Genomic DNA, 19,907 nt, shown 5'->3' on the forward strand with positions numbered 1-19,907 from the left:
CCAGAGAATAAAGCTGCTGATTAGGTATAAATAAAATGTTTATAAAGATTTATTTATTGTAACGTAAATTGCTTAATGTTTTTTGTATTATAAGCCGTAGTAATATTTACAGTATTTTATTGCGCAAAGTTTAGCGACAATCGTACATAAGTTCGTATCACGAATACCTAAACATAATTTTTCAATACATTTTAAGTTACAGGTTACGTAGACGTGGTACAGCTCAAAGTATATATATATATATATACTTTGGTACAGCCCACGTGATAGAGAGAGAGAGAGATGGTGAAAACGGGTAAATAAGATAATGTCGGATTAGTTACAATATATATATATATATATTAATAGGCAACCGGGGTGTTTAAAACCCATGTCAGATTTAAACAATTAACTCGTAGTACTTTATATTTGTTAAACACGCTTTTTTCCATAGATATTACATCACAAAGCTTTGTCCATATTGAAACATATGTCATGTTTTGATAACAACAAGGTTAAATGTTAAAACAAAAAAGGTTAACAAATAAAAAGTAAATTTACAAGTCTACTGAAAAAATAATACTTCTAAAAAGTGCCATAAAGGCTTTTATTTTTGCAAGTTTTTACGAAACTGTAAAGTTAACAGTTTTACAATAAACGAAACAATGAGAAAAATGGCAACGTCACTGTCTTGGTAAAAGTTATCATAGTCTTTCATAATTACTTACATTTAAAAATTTCACTTTAAAATGTCGTACGACATCTTACGTAAGGCAAGTTACGGCACTTAAAACAAATAAATTTTAATTGGCCTTTGTTGTTTAATTAATTTGTGTTTGTTTTTTTGTGCTTATAATTGCGTACTTGCTAATTATTGCGTTGGCGCTATAGTGGTGTCTTGCGGATCATTTGTGCTTAGGGTAGGGGGAGTTGGTGATGGTGAAACTGGTGCATAGGTTGGTGGGATTGTTGGTAATGTTCTGGGAGGTTTGAGTGTTGGTGTTGTTGTAGTGGATGTCTTCGTGGTTGTTACAGGGTAAGTTGTAGTTGTAGTTGTTACTGATGTACTAATCTTAAATTTACCACCAGACGCTTTGGTTGAAGGAATGCTTTTTCCATAAATAATACTAGAAAAATAAGCAGGAATTTTATGCGTTGGCATAAGGTTTAAGTACTATTAATTAGTACTATTAACTAAAAACACTTTAATTAACATTTAATTAATTTTTTGTGATATTCTTACCTACAATGAATATAAATATAAATCAAAATCAACACTGCTCTTCTTACACTTTTCATATTGAAATAGTTTTTGCGTTGGTTCCAATTTGAAAATAATAGGAAGCATGAACTTTTTTTGTGGATCTACAGCCTTCATATCTTCATAAATGCGCTTATTAACTTGGGTCAAAATCTAGTAAAATAAAATTAAATGTTTGTTAATAAAACCGGCAGCGTGGTGTAGTGGTAAGAACACTTGCTACACCACATATGAGGTCGTGGGTTCAATCCCCACTGATCTCATGCTGTAGCGCCCTTAAGTAAGGCGCTATAAACGGTATGAACTCCTGCTGAGCCAGCATGTAATTAGCAGTATAATTATCGGGCAATCTATAATATCCCGAACTGCCACATGTTACTCTATGTTTAAGTCGCGTATTCGACTTTCCCACATCAAAGATAAAGATATATACAAAAAAACAAAAAGATATATACAAAAAAAAAAAAAAAACAGACTGAACTATCAAATTTACATTTCTAATTAGTTGTGTATCATAAATGTGTAAGCAGACATTTTTTTCCTGGCTAGGCAAAATTTTTTACTCAAGGGCCAGTGGGTAAAAAACCTAGGAAGCAGTGGGTATCTAACCCAAGACATCATGTGGTGAAGTAATTTTTTTATAGTTGCCTAACTAATGGTAGATAATATTAATCTGATTTAATTGTCAGATTATTAACCCTACCTATAATTTGTTTTTTATGTAGTTGTACTGGTTTTGCTGAATGCTGCTTCAAAATAAAAGCAGAAGTAATGTATTGCGGAATTTTTACCCACTTTACTAAGTTAACATGCCTGTAACTAAAAACTAATACACGTTTTTCAATGTAGGTATGTGTTAATTGGTAGTGTGAAAAAAACAGTGAAAAAAATTACATACCTGCATCATATTCCTGGAAACACTTGTCTGCAACTCTTCACATAGAGTGTAGATAAATCTTGACTCTTGAATGTTATTGATAAAAACTAAATAGTTATTTTTTGTGTAACTACATGTTTTAGTCTTCAAGGCGATTATATGTACATTTTGACCACAAACGCTTAAAGATTTGTAATAAACAAGGTATATAATTGATTTGTATTAAAGTTTTAGTTATTATACAAATTAAAACTTACATTTAGCTTTATTGTATACAACCAGAAAGTCAGCCTCAACTGGTACTTTGTAATCAACAAACGTTGCTAATTTTTTATTGGATGCAACAACTGATTTTTTTGTTTGTAAATAAAGCTACAAAAAAAGAAAAAGGGGAATTTGATAACACAAAATCGAGTTAAACTCATAGTAATAATATACCTTAAAACATTTGTTTGAAATTATTAAGCATTTGTGGTCAGAACACTAGGCTTTACTACATAAGGTTCACGGTTTGATTTCCACTGCTCTTAAAGTTTAGGTTCTCGAGTAAGGCACTAAATTATATTCCTTAATATCCCAAACTTCAAAATGCAACTGAAGACTGGGTCAGGGTAATTTATCTTACTCTATTTTTAGGTTGTAATCAACCCTTAGACATTGAGAATAAATAAATAAAAAACCTGAATTATAAAGAATTTTGGTTTTGTAGATAAGGTAGGGCAGTTGTTTCCGTTAAAAAGATAAGTAAAATATCCCAATATTTCCTCTTGCGAATTTGACATCTTATCGTGTTGTATATTTTCTCCAATTAGTACAGCACAGCACAACTGAGTGCACTGGCTAAAATCCTTCATTCTTTCTAGCAAATTTAAATTACATTGCAGGGAAACAAAAATGGTTTAAAGCTACCCAAATGTGTATAAGCTATAACTTAAGTAAATATATTCACTACAAAAAGTATTGGGTTTAATCCCCACTGCTTCTATACTTTGATATTGTTAAAGAAAATCGATATGACTTACATATTAACCAGTCTGGAAAGTAGGGCAGCGTGCACGCACGAGATTTTTTTCAGTAGAAAAAATGAACGCCTTAAATTGCTGTTTTGCACGCCTGGCTTTAAAAGTAAATACAAAATTAAAGGTAATTACGCTAACATAAATCACGCAGGCCCGCGTAGACCAAAAATTTTATGACGTGTGCACGCGCGGTCATGCCGATTTTTACGCTTGCACGCACGAGATCTCGTCGAAAACTGCCCTACTTTCCAGACTGGCATATTAATAGGTAGGGATCACCAGTTTAGACCATAAAGTCCCGCTTTTTACAATAAGGGTTATTTTAAATAAAATTGATTTTTGAGTTACTCTTTGATAATAAACTTTGGATCTCTATTAATTTCGCACGCCGTACATAAACAGGGTTTGTAACCGAAATACGGCACATGTAATTAAACAAAGAGGTTGCATAAATTAAACCCTTACCCTAACCCTCACCTATTCAGTTTACCCATTAACACATCTGACTCGTAAAGCGGACTAAGTTATACTCATTAAAACATATTTCAACTAATTTTTAATGTCTGGTTGAACAATTGCCATACTTAGGTTATAACGCCTTGTTAAATTCGGGCGTGCGAAAGTAATAGAGATCCTAAACTTTAAATAAAAATAAAGTTTATATAAATGCTTTAACATCAATTTTGTTAAACTCACCTTTAAGAAGATACTGATTGGCTTCATCTATTGAACCTAGGGATGTGATGTTGCATTTATATCCAATTGCTTTAGCTGTGGACTCCAATTTTTTTGCATCATTTTCAATTACCTTACTGCTTACAGGTTTCTTAATGTAGTATAACAAATTAAAACAACATATTTAAGAAATAAATATTCAATAAATACAAAGCTAAAAACTTACTGTTATTTTTAATATTAGAAATGGATTTTCCACTTTGCTTGATAAATTCATTTTAGTTAACTGACAGCTTAACCTAAATAATTTAACTAGTGTTTAACGATCAGACTGTCAGACTGTCAAACGATGATCAGATGATTGATTTACAAACCAGCTCAATTTTTTGTGGTGAATGCTTTTACAATAACTTTAAAAGCGACCTAAACATTGAGTAACATAAGTTACTTATTAAGTGCTGGCTCATACCGTTCAAAGCGCCTTACTAAAGAGTTCTACAGCATGAATGGAGTGGGAATTGAACTAACGACCTCATGGTGGTGTAGCAACGGTTCTTACCACTACGCGACGCTGCCGATGTATTTATTTATCCTCGATGTGATATGGTCGACTTCACGACCTAAACATAGAGTAACGTCCGTAAACCCGACCCAGTTTTAGTTGGCTTCGACAGTTTAAAGTGTTATAGATTATAATTGCCAGAGAATAAAGCTGCTGATTAGGTATAAATAAAATGTTTATAAAGATTTATTTATTGTAACGTAAATTGCTTAATGTTTTTTGTATTATAAGCCGTAGTAATATTTACAGTATTTTATTGCGCAAAGTTTAGCGACAATCGTACATAAGTTCGTATCACGAATACCTAAACATAATTTTTCAATACATTTTAAGTTACAGGTTACGTAGACGTGGTACAGCTCAAAGTATATATATATATATATACTTTGGTACAGCCCACGTGATAGAGAGAGAGAGAGATGGTGAAAACGGGTAAATAAGATAATGTCGGATTAGTTACAATATATATATATATATATTAATAGGCAACCGGGGTGTTTAAAACCCATGTCAGATTTAAACAATTAACTCGTAGTACTTTATATTTGTTAAACACGCTTTTTTCCATAGATATTACATCACAAAGCTTTGTCCATATTGAAACATATGTCATGTTTTGATAACAACAAGGTTAAATGTTAAAACAAAAAAGGTTAACAAATAAAAAGTAAATTTACAAGTCTACTGAAAAAATAATACTTCTAAAAAGTGCCATAAAGGCTTTTATTTTTGCAAGTTTTTACGAAACTGTAAAGTTAACAGTTTTACAATAAACGAAACAATGAGAAAAATGGCAACGTCACTGTCTTGGTAAAAGTTATCATAGTCTTTCATAATTACTTACATTTAAAAATTTCACTTTAAAATGTCGTACGACATCTTACGTAAGGCAAGTTACGGCACTTAAAACAAATAAATTTTAATTGGCCTTTGTTGTTTAATTAATTTGTGTTTGTTTTTTTGTGCTTATAATTGCGTACTTGCTAATTATTGCGTTGGCGCTATAGTGGTGTCTTGCGGATCATTTGTGCTTAGGGTAGGGGGAGTTGGTGATGGTGAAACTGGTGCATAGGTTGGTGGGATTGTTGGTAATGTTCTGGGAGGTTTGAGTGTTGGTGTTGTTGTAGTGGATGTCTTCGTGGTTGTTACAGGGTAAGTTGTAGTTGTAGTTGTTACTGATGTACTAATCTTAAATTTACCACCAGACGCTTTGGTTGAAGGAATGCTTTTTCCATAAATAATACTAGAAAAATAAGCAGGAATTTTATGCGTTGGCATAAGGTTTAAGTACTATTAATTAGTACTATTAACTAAAAACACTTTAATTAACATTTAATTAATTTTTTGTGATATTCTTACCTACAATGAATATAAATATAAATCAAAATCAACACTGCTCTTCTTACACTTTTCATATTGAAATAGTTTTTGTCTCTGTTTGGAATCGTGTTTTTGTTTTAAATAAAAACTAATTAACAAGATTACACCAACATATGCTCATTTTGTATTTCTAAAAACTTTCCCAAAAGGGTAAAACTCAAGTTATTATTATGGGATGGATAGCATAGGGAAATTTATGTTTTTTCTAGTTACGGAATTGCGTTGGTTCCAATTTGAAATGTTGTCACTACTATATAGGTTATACGAATTTAAACTTTATCGAATTACTAATTGTTAATATTGTTTATACATTTTTACTAAATGTCATTTAAATTGATTTTTATGTCATGCACATATTTTTTAAGTTATTTTAATAAAAAAGGTTAAATTAAAATTTTATTTTGAATACATAATTGTACAAAAATTAAATTCTGTAAAGTTTTTTTAAGTATAAAAAATACTATAAAATAGTGGAGTGATTTTGTTTCCAGATATAAATATAACTTTTATATGACTTCAATACTTTTTTTAGTGTGAAATTTGATAATGCCATAGTAAAACGGGCCAACGGGCTGCATTGTTCATCTCAATTTAAACTGAATACATCACTTTTCGTAATATTGTCGCGATCAATATCACGCTAGCAAATGTTACCCTTTTTAGATGAAATTCCTAAAAATGTAGGATTACATTACCCTGATCCAAATGTAAAATCTATTGTCATTACTATTTCACCACCAGATTTAAATCGGGGCTTTGTAAGTTTAAAATTACCGCTGGTACAGTCCAATGTTAAAGTACAATGTAGTTTAATTGTTAAAAATTAAATTTTTATAACGTATGGCATCGGTAGACCCCTTGTTAGTACATCTATCTGCAAACGTAGGACAAAGAAAATTGGTTAGGCTTGAAATCAATACCAAGACCGAAATGTTTCGTTTCATTTGTGTAGTGCTCCATCTTCTACCCAGTAATATAAAACGATTTTATACATAGAGGTCCCACCCGAACAAAATTTTACGTAAAACATGTTTTTACACATTTTGTACTTAAATTTCTTACTGTTTTATAATATCACTATACCACCAACATTTCGCATAACCATTTTTAACAGATCATGAGTTTGGATCAAAAATATAACATATACTTTAAAAAAAAAATTTAAGTTAAAAATGTTAAGTTGTTACGTGTTTTTATATAACAAAACAGTGTATACATAAACCAGAGAGCTAACACCCACACACATTACAATAATTTTATGAGTCAACACATAAAAAAACATAAAATGTAAGTAAGTATTTTAATTTTTTCTTCTTTATTCTCAATGTGGAAAAGCCAAGCAAATATATAAGTCTAACTAAATAAAATGTTAAGAAGAATTATGATCACGTAAACGTTTGAAATTCAAATATTCGAGGACGCTGTCTAAATACAGTTTAGTTAAATTGTTTCAATACTGCGTTAATCTCATAAAGCCGTTGGACAATTATTAAATCTGGTAAAGTATCCTACACTTGAACAAACTAACGATAAGCAAGAACACCCTTTAAAATTAAAATACGTAGTAGGCTATGAAAGTGTTTTAGTTAACTTTTAAAATCATTTAATCAACAATTTTGTCTTTATAATTTTCAAAATAAAGTTAGTGGTGAACAAACGCAAAATAAAAGAAACAACTTGTTACAAATATTTTGTAAAAAAGAAAAATTAAAGCTAGTTGATTTGGTGATAATACTTTAAGAATTAAGGTTAATAGTTTACATAACAATTTTAATTATCCTTTAATAGGTGGAATAAATGACGTTAATGTAGTAACGTATCAAAAAAACAAAATTAAGAAAAAAAAGCATTAAGAACGTATATATTAAAAATCTTTACATAAAAATACGAAAATTGTTATAAAAGTCCATGTTGTGCAAGATTAATATTAATTTTTTAGAATAGTATTAATTTTTTTATTCGCTGGATGTTATAAAAAGTAAATCATAGAATAATAATTTTAACAAAAGTAAACAGTTAATGTTGACAACCTAAATGTAGGTTGTGGGTCCTAGTTAATTTACCCCATTTTAATAATTTTAAAGTTTAGTTGCAGTTTTTTATTCATAATATATTTGGGAAATTCCAAAACAGTTTAATGTTTTTCTAAAACCATAATAATTCTAAAATACACATTAACCATAAGATTAAACTTTTACAATTGATTAAGATTAAAATTCAGGCATACAAAAAAATACATAATTTATTTTGTAATTTGGTTTATAGGTTTTATAGTACAACCACATATAAAAAGTTAATGTAATAAAACGAAGCTGAGTTAATTATAGCCTACTAATCCATAATTTAATAAAATGAGAATTTTAAAGGTCAACGAAATTACAAAAACGTAAAACTGACAAAAAGTTAGTTCATGTTGTTCACATCAAATTATAGTCCATATTTAATGGTCAAAAGAGCAGTAAATTTATATTTCGCAGCTAGATTTTGTAAGTTGTTCTCCACTTGTTCTTGCGAACTGCTACAACTGCTGTTCTGAGGCTAGGAAGGCCCATAATTTGCATTAAAATTATTGCAATGTAGGGCGCTCTTCTACAGTTATCACAAAAAAATTTTTTTTAGTGCTTTTTAACTTTAAAATATCCCAAATCAAAAAAGTTGATTGCAGAGCATCCTTATAAAATAACCATAACCCAGTTGCAGTTTCGGATCAAACTGCCAATTGTTTTTAGTCAACATCATGGATCGAGACAGGGACCTTACCTGTTCTAATCGCTACATTATGCCACATCATTTCTTGACAACAAACTTAAAAATATATAACATAGCATCACAATTTTCAATTAAATCGAGACAACACGAAATCATGTCATCACAATCTCCTGTTTGTTGGAGGATTTCGAGTGAAGTTTGAAATTTTTTTAATGCTACTTCATATTGACCAAAATTATATTTACAAAAACCAATCCAAAATTGACAATGAGCAACATTGCTGCTTTTTGTTGGCTCATCAACAATATGTTGATGTATTTCAAGTGCGGTTCGAAATTCAAATAACGCTGCTTCGAATTGATTAAGATAACATTTGTGCAAGCCATTTTGATAATGGCAATCAGCAGTATCACTGCTCATAGTTTGATCATTAACGATTTGTTGATCATCATTTAAATCATCCACAGTTTGTTGTTGGATACCTTTTGAAGTAAGAAAAACGGATAATGCAATCTTATTTTTGCAGTCTTCGATCCATTTAGGACGACTAGCAACAATTGTGTTTTTAGTGTGCTTCATACTAACTTGTTGGTGGATTTCGAGGGAAAATTGAAAATCGGTCACTGCTTCCTTATACTGACTAAGCTGATACTTGCAAAAGCCAATCAAATAATGTCGATAAGCAACAATACCAAGGCTCTTTGTCGGATCATCAACAACTGGTTGAAAGGTATGAAGAGAGGTTTGAATTTCAGGTAAAGCGTCGTGATATTGATCGAGGAAAAAATTACACAATCCTAAAAAATAATGACAATCAGAAAGCTCATTATTGTTAATCACATCTATGTTATATTGTTGATGGATATTAAGTGAAGTTTGAAAATCGATTAAAGCTTCCTCATATTGCCTAGACTGCAATCTGCATCTTCCAATCTGATGATAAATGTTGGCTTTATATTGGAACAAATCAACTTCAAGATTGTCGTTAAAAACCCTATCACTAACTTGATGAATGATCTGAAGTGCTAATTGAAGTGAGGTTAATGCTTCTTTATATTTACCAAGATTTCTATTACAACATCCAATCAAATAATGATACAAAAACAAGTCATTGTCTTTTTTTTTTTTTTGTCTAAATTTAAGTGAAGTTTTAAAATCGACTAAAGCTTCTTTATGTTGACTAAGATGGCATTCGCACATTCCCATCATAAAATAAGTATGGCCCATTTTACTGTTATCACTTATTTTCTTGTAAAGGTGTTGGTAGATTACAGAAAATTTTCGGTAACAGCCCAAAGCTTCATTATATTGACCAAGTTTATAATTCGATTTTCCAATCCAATAATAGATAATGGGTATGCTGTGGTCCTTGTCATACCAATAATAAAAGGAATTACCATCGGTACAATTTAAATTAAATTCTTTGTATATTTTCAATGAGTATTGTAAATTAGATAATGCTCCTTGATAGTGACCAAGTTTATATTTGCACAATGCAATTCGTAACAGACCTCGAGCAACACCAGCGACATAAGAAATTTTTTCTTTTTTACTATTCCCCATTTCGAATTTTTGCCGAAACCACCATTTTATAGCAAAGGTATAATGACCTAAAACAAAACATATGTTTGGAACTAATGAAATGGGTGATGTGCTTATATTGTCTAAGTTGAAAATGTTGCCTTGAAAATTTTTTATTATTGTGAAATATTCTATGCAGCTTTTTATTCCAACTGTATCATTCATAAATTTATTTTGAATTTCTAATGCCTGAAACATATCATCTTGTGATTTTCTATTCATGCAAACTCTTAATCTTGTCTCACATGCAACAGCAATAGCAAATTTAAGATGATGACCAACTAATTTAGTTAATTTTTTGGCTTGCATAAGACTTTCCACGATGTCAAAACAACCAGATTCTTTAATGCTGTGAATTTTACCTACTGCTGAAATAAATACAGTTGAACTTCTGTAAAACATCTTTTTAATGTTCACGTCGTTACCAAACCTCAATTTATTTAGTTGAATTGATATATGAAAAACCTTTTCATTTTCTTTTATTTCATTTTCAATTGATAAATGATGAAGGCTTTTATCCAGCAACAAAACTTCACGTTTTACTAATTCTTGAAACTGTTCATAAATTTGTTGATTTTCAGCAACAAAACATGATGTCATTAACATAGCAGCCAAGTGGTATCCATTTTTTATATCTTCCCGAGATCCTACAAAACTTGCCATTTTACTGACAGTATGAATTAGTTCAAGAGTAAATGGTTTCTTTTTCGTTTTAACTTGTCTACCTAGTGGAAATTTACAAGCATGTGGCATCATTCCATCAAAAGCAATACCTAAAGGTGTTACAGCATCGTAAAAGTTAAATTTGGTTTTATCTCCATTATTTAAACTTGGGATTTGAACTCGAGAAATGTTTGTTTCCCCTAAATTTATTAAAATGATTTGAAATGTTACTGTAAACCACCTGAAATATTTTTTTATGTTTTCTTGAATATTTGGAGAAAAGCTTGTGATTTCGTCATCCAAAACTATGACATTTTCAAAATCAGAGTATGGAGTTATTTCTTTTCGTGCAAGCGATCCAAGTCCCACCAAGGCATATTTACATGGAGGATTTCCTAAAGTTTCTTTACAAAATCCAGCAACATGTTGCATAATCTTTTTGTAATCTTCACTTATAGTATTCTGAAGACTTCGCATAGTCTCAACTTTTTTCCTTTTAAGTGTTGTGAAATCTTCATCAGATATGTCTTCAGCAATCAAAGAAATGGTTGCAAGTATACTATTTACCTTTCTTCTCATTTCTGCTATGTCATAACCAATTATTTTGGAATATTCAATTAAATCTGCTTTTTGGTTTGCTGCTTCTGCAATTTTAAGTAATGCAAAACAAAAATTGTAAAGATCTTGTGTAATTTCTTCAACATTTTCCGGTTTCCGAACAATAGCTGCATTCAATAAGGCAGCACTTTGAATTAATTTAATTTTGTCACCCTGTTTTAAACCTTCAGTTTTGTAAATAAGACCTAGTTTATGAAAAATTTTTGCTGATTGTTTAGGAAATTTTTCTTTTCCATCTTTTTCACAAATTTGTTCAAGCTGTTTACTTAGTGCTTCTTCCAGTTCCATTTATATGTTACAAATTAAAAGTTAAGTGTGACCAATTTTTTTGTAGAACCCTATTATATACACATAAACAATATGCTACTTTTTTCTTTGGTTGCAATTAAAAGCCTAAAACTACAATCAAGCAAAATTTAAGATGAAAATAGATGCCATTGTTAAAAATGATAAGATACTAATACAATCCTTATTAAATGTAATATGTTTTTTACTTTAAGTTTATTTTATTTGCCAAGCAACTTTATAAAGTAAATTAATAAATCACAATTTTTGTAAAAATAGTATTCTGATTTGAGCCAATTTATTTACTCTGTGAATATCAAGGATATGTTTCTAACAAAGGCAGGGCACATTTTAAATTATTTTTTTACTCAATTTTACGAACTTACTTCTTAATTTTATTTAAACTTTTTTAAAGATGTTATTTCCAGTTTTTTAAACTACTTCCGTCAAAAGTGAATGCCTTTTTGGCATTTTTTTATTGACACCATAACAACATTTAATTTAGTCATACAGATTAGTTAGTTTTTACACAATCTTCAATAGTAACATCATTGATTACATATTTTTACAAAGTCTTAAACTGTTTAAAAATATAACTTACAGTCTAGTTAGTCTCTGCCCCTTTTTTACTTCCTTGTATGTGTAAGAGGAAATAAACAGAACAATAGATGAATAAAGTGCTGGAAAATATCTAATAAAGGTATTGAATTTGTTTTTAACATCAAAATACTTTTTCCCTTTAAAAATTGTGTTACAGTTTGTGGTTTATTTATTGTATTTAAATATTTTGGTCTAATAAAATCGTTGGTTCAACTTTTGTAAGCATTAAATAGAAAGTTTTGTAAACCAATCATGGCATCTGGTTGCAGGCTGAATGGTTATGACTTAAAGCCACACCTTTGCCACACCATTCACTTTAAGCACACATTTACAGGCAGTTTATACAAGTAACCCCTTTTTAATAAACTTGAATAAAACTATCACCTTACTAAGCTTGTAAAAGAATTCCATAAACTTAACTTTAACAACAAACACAACATTACCTACCAAAGGGATAAATTTGGTATAAACTAAGTAATTTAAATTAAATGATTTTGCATTAAGTTGAGGTTAGGGCAAGTTGTGCAAATAGAGATATTTCAAAATAAAGAAAAGTTGTAAATGCTGAAATGACAAATCTATTAGCTTTGGAAACAAAAATATAATTTTAAAGTAAGTTTTTACACAATCTTGGGGGGGGGGGGTGTCATTTAATAAATTTTTGTAAAGTTACTTTAATACACGATTGAACTGGTAAAAAAAACTTTATTGGGCCGTTTACACAACATATAAATTAGATTAAGGGATACACTTTAAAATACCAGTTGTTTTTAAAACCTTTGTTAGGCCTATAAAGAAAAAGGTTACCGACAAAAATTAATTAAAATTAAGAAGTTATGTTTTTTTTATAAATGTAATCTATTTTTAAATTTGTCAACTGGGTACATTATTGAAATATTCCAAACTAAAATTCAACCTAGTAAAATTTATATTATTTAGCAATAGGTATTCATATTTAAGTTTTTTTATTTTATTTATCCCCAATATAGGAAGGTTGATTTTACAGCCCTTTTTTCTTTTTGCAGCCTTTTAAGTGTTGCATCATGTTTTTTTGCAGTCTTATGAACCAATTGGTTTTTAATTTTATTAAGGTAAGTTATGATGCTAAAAGAGTTGTGGATTAAATCCAGGATCTTGTGTAGTGCACCAAGTGTTCTAACCACTACACCATGTTCTTACTTTTCCTAACAACAAACTTTACAATATACGAACTAGCACAGTCATTAATAAGGTCACAACAACGCTGAATCATGTTAAAGTCGCTTGTTTGTTGGAAAAATTTAAGTGCGATTTGAAGCTCGACTAATGCGTCTGCATATTGATCAAGAGTAAATTTACATTTTCCAATCCAAAAATTACAATAACCTAAATCAATTTGATAGATTTTAGTATCATCACTATTTCTAGTTGGTTGCTTACCAATTGTTTGGTGAATTTTAAGTGAAGTTTGAAAATTAGTTAACGCTTCTGAGTTATAATTAAGCTGGAATTTGCACATTCCAATCCAATAATGACGATATGCAACAACACTGCTTTTAGTTGGATCATCGACAACTTGTTTAAAAATTTCAAGTGAAGTTTGAAGTTCGGTTGATGCTTCTTCGTATTGATCGAGTTCATATTTGCACAAGCCAATCCAATAATGCTGAGCAGAAGTTTCAACGTTTTTATAACTATCCTCAGTAATTTTTAAAAGTATTTCAAAAGAAGTTTGAAAACTGACTAAAGCATTCTCATATTGACAGAGATAAAATTTGCACTTTCCAACCCTATCATAAAGATTAAGCTGTTTGTATAGTAAAGGAACATTTTCCCCAGCTGAATTATCAATAGATTTATTGACAATTTCAAGTGAAGTTTGAAGGTGAAATAATGCTATTTTGTAATGACAAAGTTCATACTGGCAGAACCCAATCCAATAATGATGATCAGCATAAAATGTGATTTCATCTAAATTCTTATTATTTTGTATGTGAATCGTAATTGATTTTTGAAAATCAATTAAAGCTTCTTTAAATTGACCAAGCTGGTATTTGCATTTTCCTATCCAAAAATAAAAATATTTGTTCTTAATTGGTCCCACAGAAAATTTTTTGTGGATTGCAAGTGAGTTTTGAAAGTCTGATATCGCTTCATTATATCGACTAAGATTCAATTTGCATAATCCAATTCGGAAGTGACCATCAGCAATATCAGTTGCAACGTAGATATCTTTATTGTTAATATACTCCTTAGTTAATTTTTGCTGATTCCACCATTTTATTGCGAAGTTATAATATCCTAAAACTAAACAAATTTTAGGAACTAATGATAATTCAGGTTTTGATATTTGGTTCAATTTATAAATAAATTCTTGAAATTGGCATATTATTAGAAAATATTCCAAAATGCTTTTAACTCCAAGTGTATCATCTATAAAATTTTTTTGTATATCTTGCGGTTCAAACATATCATCTTGTGATTTTCTATTCGTGTAAACTCTCAACCTTGTCTCGCATGCAACAGCAATGGCAAATTTAAGATCACAGCCATCTGTCGTGGTTAATTTTTTGCACTGCATCAGACTTTCTAGAATGTCAAAGCAGCAAGGTTCCTTAATGGTATGGATTTTACCTATAGCTGAAATAAATACAGTTGAACTTCTGTAAACCAATTTTTTTATGTTAACGTTTTTACCAAGCCCCAAACTGTTAAGTTGCAATGCAACATGAAATTCTTTTTTATTTTGAATTACTTCATCTTTAATCGATAATTTATAAAGTCTTTTATCTAACAAAGATATTTCATGATTAACAAATTCCTGAAATTGTTCATAAATTCGTTGATTTCCAGCAACAAAACATGATGTCATTAACATATCAGCTAAATGGTAACCATTTTTTACATTTTCATCAGATCCAATTAAACTTGCCATTTTGCTTACAGTTTGTATAAGTTCAAGTGTATATGGTTTTTTCTTTGTTTTAACATGTCTACCTAATGGAAATTTACAAGCATGTGGCATCATTCCATCAAAAGCAATACCTAAAGGTGTTACAGCATCATAAAAGTTAAATTTGGTTTTATCTTCACTATTTAAACTTGGGATTTGAACTCGAGAAATGTTTGTTTCTCCCAAATTTATTAAAATAATTTGAAATGTAACAGTGAACCACCTAAAGTACTCCTTTAAATTTTCTTGAATATTATTAGGCAAACCTTTGATATTGTCATCTAAAACTATGACATTTTCAAAATCAGAATATGGAGTTATTTCTTTTCGCGAAAGCGATCCAAGTCCCACCAAGGCATATTCACATGGAGGATTTCCCATTATTTCTCTACATAACCCAGCAACACGTTTCATGATTTTTGTATAGTCTTTACTTATAGAACTCTGAAGGCTACTTATAGTCCCAACTTTTTCCCTTTTAAGTGTTGTGAAATCTTCATCAGATATGTCTTCCGCAATTGGAGAAATGGTTGCTAGTATACCATTAACCCTTTTTCTCATTTCTGCTATATCATTAGCAATTAGTTTAGAATATTCAATTAAATCTGCTTCTTGGTTTGCTGCTTCTGAAATATTAAGAAACTCAGAACAAAATTGACAAAGATCTTGCATAATTTCTTCAACATTTTCTGGTTTTCGAACAATAGCTGCATTCAATAAAGCAGCACTTTGAATTAATTTAATTTTATCTGCCTTTTTTAAACCTTCAGTTTTGTAAATAAGACCCAGTTTATAAAAAATATTTGCTGATTGTTTCGGAAATTTTTCTTTTCCATCTTTTCCACAAATTCGTTTAAGTTGTTTACTGAGTGCTTCTTCAGTTTCCATTATTAGTATGTAAAATAAACTTTTTTTAATTCAATTGCAAAAATAGCATAAATGTATAAGCCTTATGAGTTTAGGATTCTGGATTTAGTTTAGTTCCTGTTTTTTATAAATTTGGCAAAAACTACAGAGATACATTTACATTCACCACAGAGAGCGTTGCCAAGTCGTTGCTACGCAGCGCCAGGACTGCCACTTGTATTTTTTTTTAATTTAACATAATGTTTTTTATTTTTTTTAATTTCATAATTACTTAACTAAAATAAAATATTTAAAAAATGTCTCAAAAAGATTGTTTTGTTGGTGATTCAAAAAGTAAAAATGTTTCTTTTTCAGATAAACAATATGGTAAACAAGTATTTAAGATGTAACGGTGTAGCGAATTATTAATTTTAATTTTTAAAAACTGTCCTTAGTTGTTGGTTGATACAAGAATATAAAATTCTGGCTAAATCTTACGGAAATAAACTCTGAATTTAAGTAATGTCTAAATCCATGTTTATTGAGTGGCGTCCGTTCAGCAGAACGAAATTGCCTAACTGTTTTTAAAACGAGCATTTGCACTTAATAAAAAGCCAAAAATATCGTTGGAAAAATAATTCAATACCAGAAAAACGAGGTTAGAGTTCCCATGTGAAAAGAGTTGTTAAATAACCCGCAAATTCGATAAACAAGTTATAGTTAAAAGCATTGAAACTTATTATTTAAATAGGGAGGAAAAATACGCCAAAGCCTGACAGCAAATAAATAACAATTCAATTTCAAATCAACATCAAAAACTGTTTGTTTATAAAATTAAAAGTTCGCTTATGTGGATTTATCCAAAATAAGCTACAACGGGAAATATTATGTTTTTTTAAAACCTTTATTACATTTGTAAATAACCACATTATCTCGCAGTAAGTTTTTTTTTTTATATTTTACAACATATACGTTAATATAAAACCAAATTGTATGACCCTCGGCCCAATTGTTAAAATGCGTTAATCGCGTATGACTAATAAATAAATAATAATATATTTTATGGACTTTTAATTAATATAGAACGTCGCCTTTTCCTAAACCTATCCATAGCACCAGCAGTAACTTTTACTGAATATATGGTATTGCTTCAAGGGTGAGGGCGCTTACACAGACTTAAATACAAAACAAATAAACTGTTGAATTTGATTGTAAAATTTGTATATGACACAACATTACGAAACAATATCAATTAGCAAACTATAATACACCAAATCAAGAGTAACGAGTTAATGTGACATTTTCTGTGATAAGAAATAAACCTGTTTATAGAAGTAAAACAAAAAACTCACACAAGTTGTTTAAAATAAAAGTTAACAACAATGCTTTAAAAATCACTTACGTCGACATATGCAACAAAATACTATTAACTAGAAACCTAAGGAAAAATAATGCCAACAACATACAGAAATGCTAGAAGACTTGATCAATTAGAACAAAAGATAATATTTTTTTAAAAGTTGGTAAAAAATAAAAACGGATGATAACAATATGTTTTAAAATCGAAGATCTCAAATTATTGATTTGTATAAAAATAAGATGATAATAAAATAATATTTATTTTCAGGGCAAACAATCGCCAAGAGATAACACTTCCTATTAAGAAAACGAATAACATATTGATTGGTCAAGTGAAGCAAAATTAATTCTAATACTAATTGCGTAATAAAATTATTCCCCAAAAAGCCCTTGTTTAATTTTCGTTTTTATGTTTACTTTTACTTTCTTACAGTAAAAGCTTCCACAAGGTGTGCTAAAATGGCAATGTTTTCCGTTTTCTTATCAAAATCATCATCCAATTTATTATCTAGAAATTCTTTCACATTTTGTAGCTGCAAGCAGAAGTATTCACAATTTTGGTCACTAAATGTTTTTCCAGTAATGTTGGTCATTTCGGTTGGTTTTGCAGGCCTTGGTGGTGGAATTATGAAAGGTTTTGAAGATATTCCTAAACACAGTTGTTTTAAAAAAATACTAATAAAATGCAACACATTTAATAAGGTTTTGTATAAAAAAAGCAACACATTTAATAAAGTTTACCTGGTAAAACACTATTAGAATGTTGTGGGGAGGTCTTAGGTTTGATTGGCAAGGCTGGTTTTTGTGGTGTTAATTGTCCTAGTACCTGGCTTTTTGTATGACAGTCTATCTGTCTTACTAACTGCAAAACTTCATTTAACTTTTCATTTACTAATATACAATTAGCACACTTTGGCGGATGTGCTTCAAAATACAGACCATCATCTGTAATTTTGCTATACTGGCCTTCCATTTTTTAACTTTAATCATTAAAAAAATGTTAGTAAACTTAAATGTTAATACATATGCTTTTTGTACGAGTAATGTTGCTTCTTGTGAACGTACGCGGTTATAACGTCTGGCTTTCGCGGTTATAACGTCTGGATTTTAATTGTGGTGCTTTTTTAGCGACTTACACAAACAGTTGCGAGGCATATGAGTACACACGAGACAAATCCGAACTAATGATAATAAATAAACACGAAAATTGCTTTAATATCGCGGTATATAAATAAAGTGTCATAAAAATAATAACCTATGTACTGGTAAAATCAACTGCGTTTCAGAAAGACAAAATTAGATTAAATTAATATTTCAATGTTTCGTTTAACAAATAAATATAAAATCTTTATCAATAAAACGCTATGAAAATTCAACAACAATGTGAATACTTAGCATGCTTGTCAACTTTGCAAAACTTCACATTTTACTACCTTGCAAAATATATTTTATAATACACTTTACATAGGCTGCTGTTTTATATCAAGGCAATATTTTATTAAGCCGGTAGCGCGATGTATAGTAGTCAAAGCACTTGTCAAAGCACTTGCCAAAGATTTAAGATTTCACACCCATGATAGTTCGCATTCAGTTTTAATATAAACTGGTTATCATTAAAAAGCGCTTTGTCTGAGTAATCTCTTTCGCCATCTAACTGACGTAAATCATTAAACCTCCGTGTAAAAATAGATGATATTACTTGTTATGGTTTTTTATCATTTTTTCATTTCCGCACGGGAAAAGTTATTGTATCTAAATAAAGCATGTGCCGTGCTCTCATTGGCACTTGTATACGGAATCGTAATGAATCGGGATGAAGCCCAACCCCTATATGCAGTGACAATGCACTTTCCTTACCTTAAAGCGTGTTTTTAACATTCAAATACAGCCTTGTCTAGGAACGGCGGCTGCGGCAAATGTCAACAACGAATTAAGCCTGAATCTTTAATATAAACAGCGATTAAACCATAACATAAAACCGCCAGTTTGTTTTGATAGCTAGAAAGTAAAGGCGAGGCTGGGTATGAGATCGCGTTTATTAGTTGTGCTAAAAACAGCAAATGGGTTACGTATTGCTCTAGTATATACAGTCGCGGTGTTTACATCAAGGTCACGAATTGGACACAGAAGTTAGTTTTTTGTCACGACTTACCGGTAAGTCGTGAGCTGCGAACAATCGGATAAAGTAGTTGCAAACCGCGATATTGCCAGTTCTAGGCTTGCAAAGTCGAGCCAATAAGCAGAAAAGCAGCAGGCCCAAACAGCGCCTGCTTATGTTGGCCTGTATCTATGTTTGGTTCTCTTTAAACTTGCGGGCTTGTGATTAGAGATAGCGGCCGAATTGGCCCGCTCACGTTTTCGAAATTCCCACAGAAGGTCCAGGAAAACGGCTGGCACAAATATTATGGTAAGACTCTTTTCGGGGCAAAACAAAACAAAAGAGAAACGCAGTGACTGTTATACCGAGCAAGTAAATAAACTGCGGATCTTTCCAAGAAGTAACTTTGTTTTATAATTTTTTTTTTTTAATTTAGTCAAAGCCAATCAAATTAAGTGTTCGA

At 30.3% G+C, this 19,907-nt stretch overlaps 4 protein-coding genes across 4 annotated transcripts; all 4 read right to left on the minus strand.

The window, feature by feature from the left end:
* Window positions 1-115: 115 nt before the first annotated feature.
* Window positions 116-4,347, minus strand: LOC145759454 (caspase-3-like). The gene is made up of 7 exons (XM_082573290.1): window positions 4,038-4,347; window positions 3,833-3,962; window positions 2,798-2,976; window positions 2,375-2,489; window positions 2,139-2,224; window positions 1,223-1,393; window positions 116-1,106 (listed from the first exon to the last, which is right to left on the minus strand). Exons 1-6 carry the CDS (start codon window positions 4,086-4,088, stop codon window positions 1,223-1,225), a joined length of 732 nt encoding a protein of 243 aa, XP_082429416.1. The 5' UTR covers window positions 4,089-4,347; the 3' UTR covers window positions 116-1,106.
* A 269-nt stretch (window positions 4,348-4,616) lies between these two features.
* On the minus strand, window positions 4,617-6,069 carry LOC145759818 (uncharacterized). The gene is made up of 2 exons (XM_082573669.1): window positions 5,733-6,069; window positions 4,617-5,616 (listed from the first exon to the last, which is right to left on the minus strand). The coding sequence occupies exons 1-2, from the start codon at window positions 5,786-5,788 to the stop codon at window positions 5,361-5,363; spliced, it is 312 nt and encodes a 103-aa protein (XP_082429795.1). The 5' UTR covers window positions 5,789-6,069; the 3' UTR covers window positions 4,617-5,360.
* Window positions 6,070-12,553: 6,484 nt separating this feature from the next.
* Window positions 12,554-16,110, minus strand: LOC145759546 (uncharacterized). Its single transcript, XM_082573392.1, has one exon. The coding sequence runs from the start codon at window positions 16,027-16,029 to the stop codon at window positions 13,372-13,374; it is 2,658 nt and encodes an 885-aa protein (XP_082429518.1). The 5' UTR covers window positions 16,030-16,110; the 3' UTR covers window positions 12,554-13,371.
* A 1,338-nt stretch (window positions 16,111-17,448) lies between these two features.
* Window positions 17,449-18,454, minus strand: LOC145759477 (uncharacterized). The gene is made up of 2 exons (XM_082573313.1): window positions 18,088-18,454; window positions 17,449-17,995 (listed from the first exon to the last, which is right to left on the minus strand). The coding sequence occupies exons 1-2, from the start codon at window positions 18,317-18,319 to the stop codon at window positions 17,766-17,768; spliced, it is 462 nt and encodes a 153-aa protein (XP_082429439.1). The 5' UTR covers window positions 18,320-18,454; the 3' UTR covers window positions 17,449-17,765.
* Window positions 18,455-19,907: the final 1,453 nt, after the last annotated feature.

The sequence above is a fragment of the Corella eumyota genome, chromosome 7, assembly GCF_963082875.1.
Source record: "Corella eumyota chromosome 7, kaCorEumy4.1, whole genome shotgun sequence".
NCBI classification, from domain to species: domain Eukaryota; kingdom Metazoa; phylum Chordata; class Ascidiacea; order Phlebobranchia; family Corellidae; genus Corella; species Corella eumyota.